This window comes from Pristis pectinata, chromosome 6, assembly GCF_009764475.1.
Source record: "Pristis pectinata isolate sPriPec2 chromosome 6, sPriPec2.1.pri, whole genome shotgun sequence".
NCBI lineage: Eukaryota > Metazoa > Chordata > Chondrichthyes > Rhinopristiformes > Pristidae > Pristis > Pristis pectinata.
Window position 1 is genome coordinate 68,995,934 of NC_067410.1, and position 22,289 is coordinate 69,018,222.

The 22,289-nt window shown below is 39.2% G+C and overlaps 1 protein-coding gene across 4 annotated transcripts in view; it reads left to right on the plus strand.

Moving 5' to 3' along the window:
- The window catches only part of nck1b (NCK adaptor protein 1b), a 156,492-nt gene that overhangs the window by 84,996 nt on the left and 49,207 nt on the right, over window positions 1-22,289 (plus strand). For all 4 annotated transcript variants that reach the window (XM_052017780.1, XM_052017782.1, XM_052017781.1 and 1 more), the window contains one exon: window positions 8,121-8,364. In XM_052017780.1, the coding sequence (XP_051873740.1) occupies window positions 8,139-8,364 (226 nt within the window). In that variant the 5' untranslated portion in view covers window positions 8,121-8,138. The remainder of the gene's footprint in view (window positions 1-8,120; window positions 8,365-22,289) is intronic.

Sequence of the window (22,289 nt, forward strand, 5' to 3'; positions counted from 1 at the left end):
TCTTATAGCCTTCTCCTGCTTTGTGGGCATCATTTATTTTAATTTTCAGAGTGCTAGGCAGCTGCTTAGAGGAGCCCATGGCTGCTGATTGTTGGGACAAGGTTTGAGGAGTCGGTATTTATAAAGCTTTGAAATATGCATCACCTGGCATTTCCTAACGATGACTGTGAACAAGGCATAGCCCTAACAAGCTAATGAAGGTCGGATACCTTGGTGAAAGTTATCTGAGAGCTCAAATCTCTTGGGGTGCCCAAACTTTTGCATGGTGCTTCCTTTTTTTTCCCCCACTCTAAAATTGTACAAAACAAAAATAATACACTAATCTTGCTGAAAATGTTGAAAGGAATGTTTCATCTTTAACTTTGACTTTTGGAGATCAGTTCATCTTCTACTCACTTAACTATTCACAGGAACAGAAATTTTGACCAAGGTTGCCCAAACTTTTGCATGCCACTGTATCCTCGTGTTTTTCTATAATGGCTACAGCTTGGCAGGCAGGTGTTAGCTGAAATTCAAATTGTTGTTATAGATGTCCTTGTAGCTCTAGCCATTGAGGACCTGCCTTGGTGTGAATCTAGGTCGTGAACAACTGGAATGATAGGGCAGTGTGCATAGGCTATCTTTTACATTCCTATCTTAATAATGGCGGTAATTGTAAGAGAGTACAGGTTCTTTTCAGTCAGTGACCCAAATCCATTAATCTGGCTTCAGGAAGTGGAAGTCGGGAGAACACACACCAGCCCTCATTGAGTCACTGGTGGAAAGGGTGAGCAGCTTCAAATTCCTGGGTGTCAACATCTCAGAGGACCTATCTTGGGCCCAACACATTGATGCAATCATGAAGAAGGCATGCCAGTGGCTCTACTTATTGGGAGTTTGAGGAGATGTGGTATGCCACCAAAGACTCTTACAAATTTTTACAGATGTACGATGGAGAGCATTATGACTGGTTGCATCGCCGTTTGATATGGAGGCTCCAATGTGCAAGATCGAAAGCGGCTGCAGAGGGTTGTGGACTCAACCATTTCCATCGTGGGCAGAGCCCTCCCCGTCATCGAGGACATCTTCAAGAGGTGATGCGTCAAGAAGGCAGCATCCATCATTAGGGACCCTTGCCACCTGGGACGTGCCCTCTTCATGTTACTACCATTTGGGGAGGAGGTACAGGAGCCTGAAGACTCTCTCTCAACATTTCAAGAACAGCTTCTTCCCCTCTGCTATCAGATTTCTGAATGGTCCATGAACACTACTTCATTATTGCTGCTTTTGAACTATTAATTTTGTAATTTGAGTCTTGCACTGTACCTCTGTCACAAAACAACAAATTTCATGACATATGTCAGTGATGATAAATGTGATTCTGATTTAACTTGGCTATGTTATATCAGTGTCAAGTACTATCTTGGAGTCAGGAAAAATTCCAGGTGTTTTAATTACATGCATCTTCAAATTGGATTTCATCTGTTGGTGTGCTAGGTGCATGCTATGAATGTTATTGATGTCCATTTGAATCCCTGCAAAGGATTCTGAAATAAGAAAAATCTGCCAGAAGCAGCTTTGGTAGTTTGTAAACACAATAATGTGCTAAAACTGGACTTGCATAATTCCTGGTGGGACCCTGTCCAATTTAGCACATTTGGAAATGCTCTGCTGACCATAAGTATTTAAAGACTCACTCCAGGAACAGGCAGCCAGGCAGTAGCAACACATAAATTGGAGCCATAATGTGTCACTGAGGAAGGAAGTGTGCTACTTGTATTATCATTAAGTACATGGCTGATACCAGGAAAATGTTGGACATGGTGAGGTCAATTGCATGTGGAAGAACCAGACCAATTTTCTGTTTTCGTCCAGAAATGATTGATAACACAATCAATCTGGGTTAAATTGCTGTTATGTGTAAATTGAGCGTGCAAATTGGATCCTAATGAGTCCAATTTCCAGGCTATGGAGTTTCATTCAATTGTGGAAGGAGAAGAATATCTATTCTTGCTGATGAAGTCCTTCATAATGTAACCTGTTAAGGACAATAACTTTTAAAAGACAGTTGGGCAGGTATATGGTTTAGAAGGTTATGCCCCAAATGCTGGCAAATGGGGCTAGCTTGGATGGGGCATCTTGGTTGGCATGGACCAGTTGGGCTGAAGGGACTATTTCTGTGTTGCATGACTCTTGCTCTATCTCCAGTCTGTGTGTATGTAACTGGCACCCTCAGTAGCTATTCCTCCTCCATGATAAAGTTGGAGTTTATTCATTAAATTAAAGATGTCAGAGGCCCTCGTGTCTGTGCCAGCTGAAAACATTTTAATTCAAGTCATCTACAAATTATTTTGAATAATGCAACTAATTACTGTGCATCAATGCTGTGAGATGCAGTAATACTATACTTAATGCTGTAGTTATACTATACTTAAGTTAATACCATACATGGCCATACATGCTGCTTATTGATTGGAACCTTGTGCATACCTTGCCATTAGTGTTTAAACATAATCTGAGACAAAAATTCCCCTGAATTTGTAACTTCAGAGTCTGTTTCAACAACAAATGTCGGAGAACTTGTCTGTCTGGCTGCCTTCTGCTGTGCCTTAGCTTGAAGACTAACATTAAGACAAGTAGTTGATTGAGAAGATCATTGATAGTTTGTGCAGATCTGGGTAACATTTGAATGTATCTGGTGAGGGATTTGTGTTGGTCAAACTATATTTAAGACTTCCATTGCAAATTTGCATTTAAAAGATTTGTTTGCACTTTTGTCACAACTGGAATCAGTAAAAAAAACACATGGAGACAGAAGCTTTATCTTAAACAATCCAGTGTAAATAATTCTGAAAATTTAAAACTAGTACTCATTGTATCATTTATAGTCTATCCAAACCATTATGCCACCAAGGTTAAGGTGTAACCTATATACAATCTGAATTTTACTGCCTTTTAAGTAAGGCTGCAGACATATTTTTAAGATATCATGTAAAGATACCCGATTCTATCTGGCCTGCTGAGTATCTGCAGCATTTTCTGTTATAGTATCAATGATATTTTGCTTTTTTTGGTGAAAAGTCTGTAGTTTAAGTCCTTTTTTTTAACTGTTTGGCAGATTGATGTGTATATTGTGTAATCTGTGGCACTGGAGAAGTACTTGATCAGAATATAATCAGGCTTATGATTTGCCTTCTCCTCCAACACTAAATAGAACAGAAGGCAGGAAAGTCACCCATTTTCACTTGGTTTAAAAAAAAACAATTCTCAGTTTTTTCGGTGAGCAACATTTGTAGAGAGAGAAGAATTATTGTTACAGATGATCTTTAATTAACTGGCCAATTCTGATGCAAACTTGAAACGTTCGTTATCAGGTACGTGGTTAGAGGTTTAGAGGGAATGGGCCAAATGTGGGCAACTTGGTAGGCATGGACAAGTTATGCTAAATGGCCTGTTTCGGTACTGTATTAGGCTCTGACTCGATCTGAAATTGAATTCAATCATGAGGTTAAGGGTTATAACACGCTTAGTCAGAAAATGTTCCTTGAACTTGCAGTACATGTGGCCAAAGACTGGTCAGAGTGGAATTGGAATGAGTATTAGGAAGCAGAAGAAAGGGTGTATTCTGCTTGTTAAATAAGTAATCTGCTTCCAGAACTTAAAAAATGCACTTGCTGAACAATTAAGGTAAAAGGATACTGAAGTTTTATCTCTAATAAGAAAGTACAGAAATAAATGGCAGAGTTTTGGTACAAGTCTGCCAGTTAAGACTGCTTTGAGGAGGAATTTCTTAAAGTGTGAAACTTTGGAACTCTGTATTCCCAGAGAGCTGTGGATGCCAAGTTGCGAGGTCTATATAAACTTGAGAGGCTTGAAAACAGATGAAGTAAAAGGTTATGGAGATTAGGTGGAAAAGTGGAAAAAAATCAAAGCCAAAGATCAGAGCAGCCATGTTCTTGTTTAACAGCAGAGTAGGCTGGACAAATTTTATGGCTGACTCCTGCTGCTTCATAGTGAGTGCAGGTGGTATGGTCAACTGTCAAATGTGGCAGAAGTATGGTGACGTGTAATTTTGATTAGACTCAGTTCAGCTTTGCAGCAGGAATAGACACTTGATTTAGACAAATTCAGATATGGAGTTCTGGTATGGATTGGTGGGTGTGGGTTTGAAGGAATTTGGAGAAGAGATTGAAGGTGAAGTGATGGTTTGCAAGGAAGCGTAATCGATAGTGGGCATTTTTGAGGAACCCTTTCAAAAGGGAGAGGGGGAGTAATTGAGAAGAGGAATCACTTGTGTTACTTGTTGACTTGGCAAGTATGGTGCAAGAAATGCTGCAAAGCTAAAACTTGGAGGAGGGGAAGCACAGTCTAGAACTATTTTCTGAACAGATGTTGATCAGTATCCAGTTGCTTTGTGAATTTTAGTTTAATTTTTACAATCAGAATAGTTAGAAGGGGGCCACTTAGCTCTCTTGCCATAACCTACCAAATTTTTCAATTAATTTTTTTTCACAGAATTGAATAACATGTTTAACTCTAGAATTTGCGGTGGAGTTGCTTCTTGGATTTTTGCTAATTAGTGACTGTGCTAGACTTGCAGAAGAGCTCAGTGCAGTGTATTTTATCACAAATTGTCCATTGAAGCAGAATAATAGTAAATGATCTTACAGATCTTTTCATAAAGAATAGCTATGTGAAAAGGCATTGCTCTGAACCATGGCAAACACAGGTCATGACTGAAACTGCAACAATTTCTCTTGGCAAAAAGGTGATTTTTGTTTTCCCCAGAAAATAGTGTGGAAGATCATTATATAGAAATGCTGTGGGTGAAAGTAATCCCATTCACTGATTGCAGTAACTGATGCAGGAATCCTCTTGACAATTCCATTTTTGGCAGAATCGAGGTTTCACTATATACAGTTGTGTTCATAATTCTTTAACTGACAAGGCCCCCTGCTTCTACTTTTCACAGTGCTCTTATGGTCAGATTTCAGTAACAGAAACAGCTTGAAATATACAAGTTAAATTTATTAAAATTCTACATTGATTAAAATCTTAACTTTACATTCCATTGTTGCTTGTATTGTAAGCTTGAGGCACTGCATGCTTTGTTCTTTCAAAAGCCATGCATTAAGCTCTATTGATCTGCTTTTTCGGTATACCCATTTTATTTTCTGTTTAACCACTTGATCTCATATAATTGTATAGGTCCTTCCCCTACTTTTCATGTCTTCCCTTACTGATGTTCCTTTTCTGTAAAAAAAAAGTAAAAATCGCTGCTAATCTGTATAGAGTTTTTTTTTGATAATCTTAAATACTCTGCAGTTAACCACATATTGATCGATGAGAAAAAACAATGCTGCAGCTTGTGCTTAAAGCAATCATGTTGCACTTTGAACACGTGACTAAAGATGCTGTAATCCAGAACAAAAACAGAATGCTTGAAGAACATGGCAGGTCAAACAGCATCTGTGGAGGCAAAAGGTGCAAGTTGGCGTTTTGGGTTGGGGTCTCAACCCTCTTATCTTTTGCCTCCACAGATGCTGCTTAACCTGCTGAGTTCATGTTGCATTTGGATTTAGCATATTTCAGAATTTTCCTTCTGTAAAATACCACCAGTCGTTTTTGGGTGGTGCTCAACATTATTTCCATCCCCCCGTTCCCCACCTTTTGTTTCTGGTGTAAGTGGTGACCATACTTAAATGATTTACATGAGGGTTATTTGTTAAAATCTAAAACTTTAAATAAAGTCACTTTGTTTTCAAACTTTCGAAGAGTGTAAAGGGAATTTACAGTTCCTAATGGCAATTTATTCCTATAAAACCTGTGTGCAAAACTGAGGTCAAGAATTTTTTTGCACTTGCAGGAAAATAGCAATCCCTGATGTAAATTCTTTGCATCATTCCAATACATAATAATGATTGAGATCCCAGTTCATATGGTCAGTCATGATTTAGGAGCAAAATATTTCTGCAAGCAGCCTGCAAATGAAGCAGCATTTCTTTGTAATGCTTATGGTGTCTACTTAATGAAGATAAAGGGGAGGAATTTATTTGGTATCTTGCTAACTGAAGTGTTACATGGTGGAAGTAAGAAAATTCCAATTTCCCATGAGTGGCTATCCTGGTGAGAGCACGGGGGGGGGCGGGGGGTGGAGAAGAGAATCTTAAAGTAGCTTCTTGCTTTAAATTCTCCATTCCATACCCAGTCAGGTCTCTGCCTTGGCCTTGTATTTTGAGCTCAAAGAACAGAACCTCCTTTTTCTAACTAAAACAATATAGTCCTTTTGAATTTGGGATTGAATTCAATAATTTCAGGTGACCAACCTTCCAATTTGCATCAGAATTGGCCAGTATTAAGGAAAGATCATCAACTTGTAATGATAATTCAGTTTTACTCTCTCCACAAAATGCTGCCTGACTGAGTATTTTAAGATTTTATGCAACTTTGTATTGTGGATACAGAGCTGTATAAATTTTCTACAGTTCTGTATCCCACAGTTCCTGTGTTTTAATTCTCTCCCCATCATCCTCCTCATAACACATTCTTCCGACATATCTGCTGGAAGGAATAAATGCTTCCAAGCTGTTGTCATTGCATTTGGTATCTCTTGGTGTCCACCCTGTCACAGATGCTTCCTTTTGCTCTTTCCACCCCTTAACCTTCACTGCAACATCAGTTACTTGCAATTTCTAATTTGGATGAAAGGTCATTAAACCTGAAAACTTAACTGTCTCTCTGTTGCAACGCTGCCAAACCCACTGAATTAGTCACAACATTTCCTGTTTTATATTGGGAATTTAAAAATCTTCCTGCTTCTTCAGGATCCCCATGGGATTGTATACTTGGAGACCTTGTGGAATTTTATACAAGGGCCAGTTCAAGTTGTTTTTTTTTAAACAAAAATATCCAACATTCTTGGCAAAGTCACTTGAGATGTGAAAAATAGTTGATTTTACATCCTTGACAGCTTTACTTTTGATACTTGGCACAGCTTGAATTAAAATATCCATTCGTTGAATTGTTTCACATTATTTACAAGTGGAAAAAATTAATTTCCAATAAATGTACCTTGAGAAGCAAATGGGGGCAAATTACCTTTTTGTTCCGGTGAGTGGGGAGAAAATTGGCATGTTTGTAGCCCCTCTTACAATAGCAGGATGTTGTGCAATACAGTACCTTTTTGTAATGTAGTCATTTTTGCATTGTGGCATCAAGGCAGCTAATTAATGCTCACTGCTGAGATAGTTGATGTGATGTGTTTTGAGATAGTGATTGTGGGAAAAGTGGCAGCTTAGATTTCATGACAATTTCTTTAGAATTGTGATATGGAACCATTCAGCATCTTTTTTTTAAAAAAAGAACTTGGACTTAAATTGTATAACTCATGAACAATGGTACATGTAAAATTGCAGTCTTTCTATGTGAATTGCTTATGTGTCTGGAGCAGGGCTTGCACCATAAATTTTCTGATTCGGAGACGAGTCTGAACACATAGCAAAAGCTGTTAATGTTGAAAGTATTCATGGCTCAAACAAGAAGTCACTGCTGTGGTAGATTAATACATGAGTGAATGGAAAATAATACCTGTTTATTGCGACTTGATTCTTCAATATTGTCCTCTGTTTACTCCTGAAGGCTTCACTGGGTACCAAGTGGGATTTAACTTGACGTAAATGTATACAATCTTACCTTAGTCCATTACCTTAGCGAAGAGCAGGCACAGTAGTGTAGCGGTTAGCGTAATGCTTTCCAGCACCAGCGACCTGGGTTCAATCCTGGCCACTGTCTGTAAGGAGTTTGTACATTCTCCCCGCGTCTGCGTGGGTTTCCTCCGGGTGCTCCGGTTTCCTCCCACATTCACGAAGACGGACAAGTTAGGAAGTCGTGGGCATTTTGTGTTGGTGCCAGAAGCGTGGCGACGCTTGTGGGCTGGCCCCCAGAACACTACGCAAAAGATGCATTTCACTGTTTCGATATACATGTGACTAATAAAATTATCTTATCTCACCTCATACTTGTGTTTGTCAACAACCTGAATAAAAATACAAACAAGTTAGCTTTGCTTAACAATATTTGAAAACCATTCTGCTTTTTTTGCTGCAGTACTCTGTTAACATCAATATTATCTTTTAACTTAGTGCTGATCTCACGGGAAGATGACGGAAGAGGTGATAGTAATTGCCAAGTTTGACTATGTGGCCCAGCAGGAGCAAGAGCTGGACATAAAGAAGAACGAGCGATTATGGTTGTTGGATGACTCCAAATCATGGTGGCGTGTTCGCAACTCTACTAACAAAACTGGCTTTGTACCTTCAAATTATGTAGAAAGGAAAAACAGTGCCAGAAAAGCTTCTATTGTGAAAAATCTAAAGGATACGTTGGGTAAGTTACTTTTTCAAAATGCATGCTGGATGATTGTAACATTAAAGCTACTTGAATTTATTATGTAATATTACTCTTCTAACCCAGATAAGAATTATGTCTTTACTGACGACTTATTGACCACAGAGCATGAAACCAAGTTGTGAACATCAGCAGCCGTAATCATGAGAAAAATATTGCAGCACTGGTTGAAAGCCCTAGTGGACGTTTAAGTGATTCAACCGGGCTGATCGGTGCGTAGCAATGGAGGAAATGTGCATTGAAAACGTTATCCTACTGTATTAATGTTTTCAAAAGCTGCTTTTGTTTTATTCAAATGTTAGGGCTTCAATGGTGCAGTAGTTAGTGCTGCTGCCTTACAACTCCGACAGCCTGGGTTGAATAAACATTAATGATGTGATGGCATTAAAATCTCATTTCTTTGAAGGTACGTTTTTCATAAAGAACATGTTCCTCTTTTTTTTAAAGAATGTATTTATCAATAATTGAAATATTAGCTAAGAACCTTTATTTCAAGTATAAGACAAACGTGTTTAAAAACTTAGATTCTAAGTTTTAAAAAGTTAATTATCCCTTAAAATATGGTTTCAATACACTAAGCTATTTGTAAATATTTGTTTATTTCATATAAAAGTATGACTGGTAAATAGCATAAGAAAATGTTATTGGTGGTTAAAGGATCTGTGGTAAAGTGCTTTGAGGGGCTACTGCAAAGATTTGGTTTTTCCTTCATATTGCTATAATTTGGTGCATCATGTATCATGTTTGCTCCCAATTGGGTGAGAAATAGCAGAAACAAAATAATGTAAATCAGCAATAGCAGGTATCACTTCCCCCACTGAGCCGAGACTTGAGACTAGTGGGAAAGTATTAGCTGGTTGCAGAGGTTTTGATTTTCTTTTAAGGACAGGTCAAGTTTCTTTCAAGGAATAGCATATAGATTCATTCCTGATGTATTCCCATTTTTGTCTTCCTCTTTGAGCACAAAATCCAAGTACAGATTTCAGAATCTGAATGTCTTTGGTTCAGCTTTTTCAATCTGAAACTAGGAGATTATATTTTCTTATCAGTTTGACAATATGGGCAACATTGCAAGACTAGAGTTAATTGACAAGGTTGCCTTAGGAGGTGTCACTCCTGTCAAAATGTTCACAGTTACATCTCGGCTATACCAGATAAGGATGTCAGTATTCCTTAAAGAGAAGCCTCTTTGAAGTAATTGAGCCTGGAGGTGATCCAGGTATATGAGAGTATCAACATCAGATGGGCTGAGGCTGAAAGGCAGTTTTCGTGGTAGATGCAAGTGCTTGTTGAGCATGTGGAAGCTTATTTTAGATGCCAAAACTGAAATCTGGTGTAACCTGAAATGGTGATCAGATAGGAATGTGAAGTTAGTGGTAAGCATGTTAAATTTATGGCAAACAGTAGAATCATTGGCATCTCTCCTCCCAATGTTTAAATGAAGGAAGTTCATATGAGACGGGGGATGACAGAGGCAGTGGAGAAGGAGGTCCAAGTATGCTTGATATGTATAGTAATGGATGGGCAAAATAGTATTTAAAACTACATGTTTAAAATGAATATATCTTGGACTTGACAGAATGAAGAATGAGAGAGAGCATTTTTTTTAAATAGTGGAGAGGGTGGAGTGTATAAACATTGTGTTGCAAAGTAAATTAGGAACTGTCTGGCTTAGAAGTAGTATCTGGTCATAAAGTTGGTTCAAGACAATCCTCTCTGAGAACAGCATTCACCTTTCACCTGTCATCGTAGCCTTTGTGTAAACTTCAAATATTAATGCAATGTTGATTTTTTCGTGTTAGTTCTTTCAAATATTTTGATTTGTTCAGGATTTTTATATTGGTCTGATGGAGGAAGAAGTTGAAGTGAGGACCAAATTGATAAGAATTTGTATGTTTCTTTTCTGTATCAATATGTTCATGCACTTCTCCCCAAAAATTGAGTGTTAGATGTTGTGGACTCAGTGGGTCAAAGCTTGTTTTTGTGCTGTATAACTCTAATTGTAAAGATGCCAAAACTATTTCCCAGCTTGATTCATTGCACTTTGGGAATGCCATGTTACAATTTTTAAGTAGAGGGAATGACTGTATTGTACGCCAAATTTGGAATTGAACTAGTCCAGTTTTCGGTACGAATTCTGTGCCAGTCTGTGCACAGCTGACTTCCAATTAACAGTCTCTGTATCTTGCCACACAGATGAAATTCATGGCAGCTGAGTGGATGGTTGCATTAAGTCACATTAATTTAGGGTATAGCCTACTTTTGCATGCTTAAAATGTATGCGTAATAAAAACAAACCATGCTTTTAAATGGGTTAGGAAGCAAACTTCAAAACTAATTTTTCTGCATGACTCTTAAGTTTGGAAGTTAATTATTACAATTTTACATGCGACTATTAATCCTCCAACACCTAATTTTGAAGATGTTGGCTGTTTTTTCTTCTATTTCACTATAGCAGGTAGGCAGATCATTACAATGACTGAAAACAAAGTCTCTTCATACAAGTGCTGTATCATGGGCAGTATGGTAGCATAGCAGTTAGTGCGACACTATTATAGCGCCAGTGATCGGGGTTTGATTCACATCGCTGCCTGTAAAGAGTTGGTACGTTCTCCCTGTGTCTGCATGGGTTTCCTCTGGGTGCTCAGGTTTCCTCCCACATACCATAGATGTACGGGTAGGTTAACTTGGGTTTTAAAAAATGGTCGGCATGGACTCGTTGGGCCGGGAAGGGCCTCTTACTGTGCTGTATAAGTAAAGTTTAAAGTGTAAAGTATTATTTAAAATCTCTCCTTTTGATTCTGCAAAGAGATCAATTCTGTTTAATTGAGTAATGCAGGATTTATTTGTACATGGATCTGAATTGTATGGAATAACAGATTTAAAATCATTCCTTCCCTTAGTTTGCATTATTGAAAGTGCCAAACACTGATTTGTGAAAGCAATATTGATGTGCCATTCTGTGACCTTTTAATATATTCACATCGAATGGAATGGCCTTGAGGTGCTTCCATAATTGCATTATGTAGTCAAGAGTTCTGGAGAAGGGCTGGAAGTTTACTTTGTATTTCTGGTCAAAATTTGGCCTTAAAACTGATTTTAAAGAAACAACCATATCAGAAGCTCAAAAGGCTGACTTGAAGTTCTACTTAATATTCTGAAAACACTCAGCCCACTCTTCTATCACCTTCTATCTGTTAATGGATTGAAGAGAACCGCATATATGCAAGCTTAATCATTTTTTGTACTTTACCAGTCCTATGAGGTCATGGGGATCCTGTATCTGTGGATCTTGGCAAATATTACTGAACATAACAATATAAATGTTTCCCTGTTATTGATGTAGTCAGCCCTGCAGTGCCATAATCTCTGACATTTGGCTGTGCACCTAAATTTGATGGTGGATTAACAGGCTCAAGGGGCAATGGTCTGGTGTAGTTGTACTCACAGAACTGTACATCTTGAGATAATTCCATTTGAGTATGTCCTGACCAACAAATAGGATCCACCAGCATTGTTAGTGCAGGGGTAATACATATGGTGAGTGCTCCTGGAAATGCCCTGGGTGGGGGGGGGGGGATGGGGGTGGGAATCAATGACACCAATTCAAATGTGTGGAAGACCCACTTATGACCACCCACTGCTCTTTCTCAGCTGATAAGTTGCTCTTTCTTCCACGTTGGGCTTTGAAAGAGGGACTTGAGTGTAGAAAAGGTACAAAATGTACTCTGGGTCTGAGATTGCAATGTCAACTGCCAAGTGTGACCCTAGATTTGCTGTTGGTGGATCCTGCACAACATGATTGCCACAATAAATCTGCAGCAGCCAGCAGGAACTTACAGAGGTATAAAATGTCCTTGGCTTCATCCTACTAATCCATCTGATGCATATATATCTATTCATAAAATATTGGTCAAAGCAGCTAAAGTACAGAACTTGTGGAAACTCACTGGTGGCTCTCTCCAAGTTGTGTAGCACTACCACCATTCTAAAATGGGGAACATTCAAAACTGATCAAGCAGCTCAAAACTGGGCAAACATTACTCACTGTTGGCCATATCAGCAGCTGCAGAACTGTAGTCCATCATCTGTAACTGACTGTATATCTCCCACTCTACCATTAATACTTGCATCTTGAGTAAATAGTAATATAATTTGTATTGTAGAAGAACATAAATGACAGACAGTAAATAACTACAGCAATGATTTTTCAGCTGGGTGTCACCAGCTTGTCTTCCTCCAAATTCTCAAGGGCCGTTCGTCAGTCCATTTTATTCACTTCATGTGATATAAAGAAGTAGTTGAATACATACAGCAAAGCCTACGAGCCCCATTGTCTGTGCTGTGGTAGCAAATGCACAATCAAGAACAAGTCAGACATCAAACCACACTGTTCAAATACAGCTTTAGCACTGATAGGTACCTGACAGTGTGGAAAATTATACTGTTGTGTCCACTACACAAAAAGCAAGTTGAAGTTACCTGATCATCAGTCTCCTCCCATTAGATTAATGCAAGGCATCGTTGAATGTGCTGTTGTGTGCCATTCACTTGCCAATACACTTGGTGCTCCACCGGAGCACTTAAACTTTGGTATCAATTACAATCTTGATCAGAATATGGCCATGATGGCAGCATCTGGTCAAATGTGTCTTGAAGGAGGCTCAATACAATGAAGCCAATTGAAATTGGCTGGGTAAAATTCTCCAGTACTGGTACAGAGGAAGTTGGTTGCAATTGATGCCCTGTGATTTTTGTAGGAATTCTTCCACAGTGCCTGTGGCATTGCCATCTTCAGCTACCTCATCAGCAACCTTTCCCTTGTTCAGAAATGGGATGCTCATCTGTGATAGCACTGAAGCAAGTTCTATTCTCAGTTGGTAATGATGCTGTCTATACTTGCTGCAGTGAAACCTGGACAACAATCTAGTTTGAATTGAAAGCAGAAAATGCTGGAAGTAGTAGGTCAGGCAGCATTTGTGGAGAAAGACAGACAGAATTTAACATTTAAAGTTGATGACCCTTTCATCAGGAAGTGAGCTGCTTTGTCACCCCATTCTTGTATTCATTCCTTCCACCACCGTGGCTGCAAAAAGCACTGTACGAACTTGCCCATTGAGCCTCCTTCAACAGTTCCGCCTCTGCTCCCAATTTCCATCACCTAGAAGGCTGAGGATGGGTACAGGGAAAGGTCATCAAATTCCCCTCCAAGTTGTACAGGCTTGAAAATATTTTGCTATTCCTTAACTGTTACTGTGTCCAAATCTTGGAACTCATTGCCTGAAAGGCTGAGTGCACCTTTAACCCATGGAATGGAGTAGTTCAAGAAGTTAGCAGCATTCTCATCCATTCAAGTGCATTTGGGAATTAGTACCTAATCCCATTTTAGATAGCAATGCCCACACCTCTTGAATCAATGAAATGAACAGTAGCATGGTAGGAAGGGAACTATTTTAGTTCTGTAATAAATTCATGATAGAGAGAATAGAATCCTCTCATTGCCCTGCTATTCATTTGAACTGCATTATTAAATGTAACATTTTCAAATAAATGAATATTTTTGACTTGGCCAATACAAGAAATCTTACTGAAAGACAAAAAAAAACACCTGCAGATCCTTGAAATTTGACATGGAACAGAAAAAGCTTCAAATATTCCAAGTCTCAGTCAACTTCTGCAGAGAGAGGAACCAGGGGTAATATTTCAGGACTCTGATCTTTCATCGGAACTGGAAAAGTGAGAAAACAAAGTATTACCCTAGATTCATTGCTAGAATTGTGATAGAGGGCAGCTTAAAGTCTGAAATGAAGAGAATTTTTCTGTATGTTGGTGTGCAGTAATTATTTTGAGATGGAACGTAGAACAATGCAGCGCAGGAACAGGCCCTTCAGTTCACGATGTTGTGCTGAACCAATTACATTAGTAATACAATGCCCAACTAAACTAATCCCTTGTCCCTGCACAATGTCCATATCCTACTGTTTCCCTCACATTCATGTGCCTATCTAAGAGCTTCTTGAATGCCCCTATTGTATTTGCCTCCACCACCACCCCAGGCAGTGCATTCCAGGCACCCACTGCTCTCTGTGTAACAAAAAAACACTTCCCCCGCATACCTCCTTTGAACTTTCCCCCTCTCATCTTAAATGCATGCCCTCTGGTATTAGACATTTCAACCCTGGGGAAAAGATGCTGGCTGTCTACTCTATCTATGCATCTCATAATCCTTTAAATCTCCATCAGATCTCCCCTCAGCCTCTGCCACTCCAGAGAAAACAACCCAAGTTTGTCCAACCTATCCTCATAGCACATGCCCTCTGATCCAGGCAGCATCTTGGTAAGCCTCTTCTGTATCCTCCCCAAAGCCTTGACATCCTTTCTATAATGTGGTGACCAGAACTGAATGCAGTACTCCAGATGTGGCCCAACTAAAGTTTTATCAAGTTGCAGCATAACTTCCTGACTCTTGAAGTCAATGCCTCTACTAATGAAGGCAACCAGGCCGTATGCCACCTTTACCAACCTATCGACCTGTATAGCCACTTTCAGGGAGTTATGAACTTGGACCCCAAGATCCCTCTGCTCATCAACAGTGTACTCTTTACATTTGATCTCCCAAGGTGCACATTTGGTCAGGTTGAACTCTTTCTGCCATTTCTCTGCCCATATCTGCAACTGATCTATATCCTGCTGTATCCTTTGCCAGTCTTCTACACTATCCACAACACCACCAATCTTTGTATCATCTGCAAATTTACTCACCCACCCATGTACGTTTTCATCCAGGTCATATTTATACGCATCACAAACAGCAGAGGTCCCAGTACGGATCCCTGAGGAGTGTCCTCTTAAAGAGATTAAAACTCCTCTTAAAGAACTCATTCTTGGTTTCTGGTTGGGGAAAAAAGTTAAGTTAAATGTCTGTTTGTGAAATAAGATGTGTTGAATTTTTGTTAATATATTGACTGGCTCTTGACTAGCTTTGCCCCGGGGGGAGGGGGGGGGGGGGGGGGGGGAAGAATCTCTCTGCTTATTCAAATGTATTTAGTTGGCTGGCCTTCATTTTTAGTAATGATGACATCCATTGGTGAAACTGGGTAGTGACATACATTTTACACAAAGGGACTTTCATTTCTAATCTACAAATTGGTAGCGTTCACAAAAATGCAAATCTCTTGAATATGAAGGATTCATAAATGTTGAAGCAAATAACGTATGACTGTTCATGTTTCGAGCAAGTGAGAACATTGCTCATGTGGTTGGGGTTTCCCCTTAGCTTTATGCTGTCTGCTGATTTAAGTTGGAAAGCTCGTCTTTTTTTTTCCCCTTTGCTTAACCTGGGACACAGGGACTTTCCTTCATTTACTTACTGTGTTGATTGCATGAGCCAATGAAAAGTAGTCCTGTTTTCAATGTATTGTATAGATCACTTCACATTTTAAGGGTCCTGCAGGGCCCCGGAATCTTTTGTCTGTAGAGGCACTAAATGGATAGTTGGTTTGTGAAATAGGTGTCTTAAAGCTTTATTTTCTATTGTACTCAAATTGTCAAGTGAATTCTTATTTATGGTAATACCACTATATCTCTTATGAATCCTGAGGGTGTAAAATATCAATGCTACATTGCTTTGCCAGTCTAAACTTCTGACCAGAATAAGTTTACCATGATCCGCAAAATTACCAGCTCTAGTATTTGAAAGATATGTATTTATATTCACATATAGCTAACTATGTTAATACAACTGGATTACTATTTCAAACAAACTTCTGTTCTCCTAGCTACTGAGGACAACCTCTCAAGATGTTCTTTTATTAGAAGTATTAATTTTAGCGATGCTTTCCCCTGCAAGGATGTAAGCAATTTCTTTGAAGGTTCACACTTTGATAGTGCATGATATTTGTCTCTTTTCCTTTGGATGTTCACATCGCCACACATTTATCTTCCACATGGCAGTAATTGGAAATTACGTCAGTCTGTGAACAAATTATTCTTCATGGAATGTTAATGAGCATTTGAATGCATATTATTGGAATCCAAGTGCCACATGGCTGGAAAACATCTTATTTTGTTGTTCAAAGTAGAATTGCAAATAAATTTTCTCATCTGTGTTATGAACAGAGACTTGCGTTTTCTTGTAACAATCAACCTTGGACCTAGCTTTCCATTAATGAGTTCTTATAGCTTGCATGCCAGCAGGACAAAAATATTTTTTTTCATTATGAAAAGTAACTCTGGAGGTATCTATTGTATTGGTCACACATTCCATCCACATATTCCTGGTTCTTCTAATTGGAAATTCAAAAACCTATTCCAATCACTGTTTCTAAAGGTCAGAAAATGGATAAATTTGTGAATTACATAATTCCTTCAAGATTAAGTAACTTGTGTTTCAGTTCTTAAAAAAAAAACCAATGGCCCCTATTCACATTGCATATTGTCACTTAGTATTTCATTAAAGTGAGACAGTCTGATTCAAAGTGCCACTAGCTTGTAAATGGCTGGGAGAAAGTTCATGTGAGCATTGAATTTGTATTAATGTAGAACATTACAGCACAATACCTGCCCTTCGGCCCATGATGTTGTGCCGACATTTTATCCTGCTCTAAGATCTATCTAACCTTTCCCTCCCATATAGCCCTTCATTTTTCTATCATTCATGTAGCTGTCTAAGAGCCTCTTAAATATCCCTAATGGATCTGCCTCCACAACCTTTGCTGGCAGTGCATTCCACACACCCATCACTCTGTTTTTGAGAACAAAACAACTTGCCTCTGACATTCCCCCACCCCAATACCTTCCTCCAATCACCTTTTAAAATTATGCCCCCTCATGCCCTTGCGTTGGCCATTTTTCCCCTGGGAAAGAGTCCCTGACTGTCCGCACAATCTATGCCTCTTATCTTGTACACCTCTATCAAATCACCTCTCATCCTTTGCTCCAAAGAGAAAAGCCTTAGCTCGCTCAACCTATTCTCATAAGCCATGCTCACCAATCCAGGCAGCATCCTGGTAAATCTCCTCTGCACCCTCTCTGAAGCTTCCACATGCTTCCTACAGTGAGGTGATCATAACTGAATGCAGTACTCCCAAGTGTGGTCTAACCAGAGTACTATAGAGCTGCAACATTACCTCGCGGCTCTTGAACGCAGTACCCTGACTAATGAAGGCCAACACTCCATACACGTTCTCAATAACGCAATCGACCTGCGCAGCAACCTCGAGGGATGTATGGACGTGGACCCCAAGATCTCTGTTCCTCCACACTGCTAAAAGCCCTGCCATTAACCTTGTATTCTGCCTTCACATTTGATCTCCCAAAGTGTATCACTTCACACTTATCTGGGTTGAACTCCATCTGCCACTTCTCAGCCCAGCTCTGCATCCTATCAATGTCCTGTTGTAACCTATAACACCTTGTACATTATCCACTACACCACCAACCTTTGTGTCATATGCAAAGTTACTAACACACACTTCCACATCCTCATCCAAATCATTTATAAAAAATCACAAAGAGCAGGGGTCTCAGAGCAGATCCCTGTGCAACACCACTGGTCACCAACCTCCAGACAGAATACACTTAGTCTGCAACCACCCTGTCTTCCATAAGCGAGCCAATTCTGAATCCACACAGCCAAGTTTCCCTGGATCCTATGCCTCCTGACTTTCTGAAGGAGCCTTCCGTGAGGAACCTTATCAAATGCCTTACTAAAATCCATGTACACCACATCCACTGCTCTACCTTCATCAATGTACTTTGTCACATCCTCAATGAATTCAGTCAGGTTCGTGAGGCACAACCTGCCCCTCTCAAAGCCATGCTGACAGTCCCTAATCAGCCTATGCTTCTCCAGATGCTCATAAATCTGGTCTCTAAGAATCTTTTCAATTTGCCCACCACTGAGGCAAGACTCACTGGTCTGTAATTCCCATGGTTATCCCTACTCCCTTTCTTAAACAAAGGAGTAACATCTGCCACCCTCCAATCATCTGGCACTACTCCTGTGGCCAGTGAGGATGCAAGGATCGTCGCCAAAGTTGCAGCAATCTCTTCCCTCGCTTCCCATAATAACCTTGGATATATTCCATCCAGCCCCAGTGACTTATCTATCCTAATGTTTTTCAAAAATTCCAGCACATCCTCTTTCCTCACATTGACATTCCCTAGCCTGTTGTACGCCATCCTCTCAATCATCAAGGTCTCTCACTGGTGAATACTGAAGCAAAGTATTCATTAAGGACCTCCCCTTCCTCTTCTGACTCCAGGCACATGTTTCTTCTTTTATCCCTGATCAGTCCTACCCTCACTCTAGTCATCCTCCTGTTCTTCACATACATGTAGAACACCGTGGGGTTTTCCTTAATCCTACTCAAAAGGCCTTCTCATGCCCCCTTCTAGCTCTCTTAAGTCCATTCTTGAGCTTCCTGGCTACCTTGCAACTCTCGAGCCCTGTTTGATCCTTGCTTTCTAAACCTCAGGCAAGCTTCTTTCTTCCTCTTGACAAGATATTTTACCTCTCTCATCAACCATGTTTCCTTCACTCTACCATCCTTGCCCTGCCTCAATGGGACAAACCTATCCACTATTTTTTGTACTTCTTTTTTCTTGTTCAGTGCACTCAGATTTGAGTGCTCCAACATATTATTTCTGTGCACACTCTATATTCCATAAAATAGTGAGTTCTAGAACTTAACATTTTTGATCGATAAAATTAAGAACAGAAATTTTCATAAATACATGTGCTCTCTCACACACTTTCTTTCCCCTTCAGATGTTCAGAAATACACCTATCCCCCACCCCATTCATGATCACTCCACTCCACATTACCTGGACCTCCATGGTATCCGTAACCCTTGTCTTCCCAATCTGGCCCTGACCTACAAGAAACCAAGCTCTGCTACAACATCTTTTTGCAGTGTTCCCCACTTATCAGACGAACTTCTTGGCGGGGAACCTATTAAAATTTGCATATCTCTACTGGCCAGAGTTTCTCCTTGCTCCATTTGGAAATCCAGTCCCAGTAAATACCAAGCCCTACATAGCTACCCTTGATTTTACTGGCAACCTCATTTGCCAATCAAGAAATGCCAGTCCTCATTTGTCCAATAAGATTGGAATGTGTTTTATGTTGACACATTTAACTCTGGCTTCGACGTGAAGAGTGATTAGGTCATTGTCGGTTCAAGTTGCACTGTTGAGCAGAGTCATTGAGTGTGTAATCCAGGCTGACGCTTAAGTGCATTTGAGGGAGCACTGCGCTATCAAGCATCCCCTTTGTTGGAAATTGGTTGATAAAATGAGGCACTCTGCTGCTCTCAGTGGTTGTAAGTATCTGTGATCTTAAATGAGGACAAGGAGTTCAATAAGTATCCATCACTTTAAAAAAAACAAATTTATCTGGCCAGAATCCCATTAGTCCATCCCCTGCTCTTCTTACTGGTTGACCTTTAACAAAGTACATTTCCATATTTTGCAATTGGCTGATTTGTTCCCTGAATGTCTTAGCATTTTACCGAGTGACTTGATGGATTTTTTCATTAAATATTCACTGACCAAAACTGATCTAATTTTTTTTTTCAGTATTAACAATGTAATGCTTCAAAATAAATAGTGCAATAAATTTGGACAGGTAGCAAAACAATGCTGTTTTTGCTTCATCTGTTTGCTTTGCCTGGAAAACAGCAGTTTTCTTCGGATGTATACAATAAAAACTAATGGAATGTTGGTTTTCAATATCCAAGGGATTAAATGTGAAGGTGGGGGGGGCGCGGAGAGAGAATTATGCTGCAACTTGGTTTAAACCACCAAGTTCTGTGAGCAGCTCTAGGCGTTAACAATAAATACTGGCCTTGGGAGGAGTGCAGTGCAGATTTACCAGAATGATACCTCGACTCCAAGGATTCGTTTTCAAGAAGGATTTATGTGAATCAGGTTTTATATTATGCAGTTTTAAAGATGCTGTGATTTGATCAAGGTTTTTCAGAAACTCAGGAAATGGTTTTGTTTACTTTAATTCTCATTAGTTGAAGAGTTTTGGACAACACAAAAATTGCAATTACTATGTAAAAAGAAAATTACAGCCAGGTCTTTAAGTGTGAAGTTGGAAATTGCTGCTACAAAAAATGGTAGAAAATTTTGGCAGACAGCAGTTGAAGCTAATTCACTTGTTAGTCTTAAATTTTTTTTTGTTGTTGGTCAAAGATTAAGGAATGTGGAACAAAAGCCACAACTTGGGTCATAGATCAACCCAAATCTCATTGAATGTGCAACAAGCTGCAGGGACTATTGGTCTATTCCTTTTCCTGCATTCCCAATTTAAAATAACACTTTTTTTTGAGAACCCTAATTATCTTTTCTCATTTGAGACATCACAAGCAGTCATGGCTATTCTCACAAATCGTTGCTGCATCCCTCTGAGTATATATTCTATTTTTCAATGTAACCAGACATCAGGACATGCACCCCACCTTGGGGAAATAATTTTTCCTGCTGCCTATCCTGCTCACCCCACTGTCACCCTTCCTCATGTCGGACAGCATGCTGGTTTTCCAGCACGTAAGGCCTTGGCTATCTGCTGCAAGCAGGTGAACTTGATGCTGTCAGAGATCCCCAATTTAGCTGAAAGATTTACTTCTGACCTGAGAGAGACAGATCTTTACTATCTCCTGAAGGTATCACATCCATCTATTAATCAACAATGGTTTCAATCCTTAGTCCCCTTGCCTCTTCACTCCTCTTTAATTTCCCCTTCAAGTAAAACTACATTGACATGCTTTCCACAGAGCATATGGTTCAAATTTGTAAATCTCTTAGTACCCTTAATATGGCAAATCTAATTTTATTCATTCCCAATATCAATGGATACAAGCTGCTTTCTTTGACAAAATTTATTTCTCAGAATTATTTGTGCAGTAGATTTAGAGTTGTCAGATACTTTTTTTCTATTTTGTTCTGATTAATGTAGTTTTCTTAATCAATTGACAGTATATCCAGTCATAAACCTTGCATCAAATGTTTTGAATTGATTTGGGCACTTATTTTGACTTTGAGCAGCTGATTTATGAGGGAATCTTTAAATGTAAATTGCTGAGGGAAAGAATAGGAGAGAGGAACAGTCTGGTGCTTTAGAATTATAAGTTTTAAGAGTTTGCTGTTTAGAATCAAATGTTAACATGGTATAACTTGGACTCATCTGCAATGTATCTTTTCAGTGGCTAAGCAGGTTATATTATACTGCACAGGCAACACCCATGTTATGGCCATTTGGGTAACAGGAATTCACCCTTTCAGATTTCTCAAATCGCTACCCAAAAATTTGAGATATGAAATAAATATATCTGAGGTTCTTTGCTGATTATGTCCTTTGACGTGTCCAGGGATCCTTTATAATGTCAAAGGTAGTTGTTGTCAGCCTGAATTAGTCTTGCATTTGAAGCTAATTTGTGACTAGATTTCTTGCAATATTTTCCATTAAAATAGTCTATCAAGCAGGTAGTATTATGCATAATTTCTGCATGCACTTGTTAATTTAAATGTTCCAAAATGCGCTTTTCACTAAATTTCTCCCACTCATCTGCTTTCATCTGATTTGTTTAGACTGTAGACCCATGGATGCCTATTTGATTCTTGAAGCTCTTGTACTTGTTTCATTTTACCCGTGATCTCTGATTTTAATTATCATGTGAAAGATTTGATATGCTAAAATGAATTTCTAAATCATTCATTTTGTAACCTCACTTTGTTTTGAACATTTGATAAATGAGATATTAACTGCGCTTTTGACAAATTATCACATTTCTTTCCTGAATAATTGTGTAAATGGACATTGTCATTTTCATTAGCTTACTGTGGGTCATAATTGCATCTGATTGGTAAGGTTTGACAGTAGTTCTCAAATAGGATG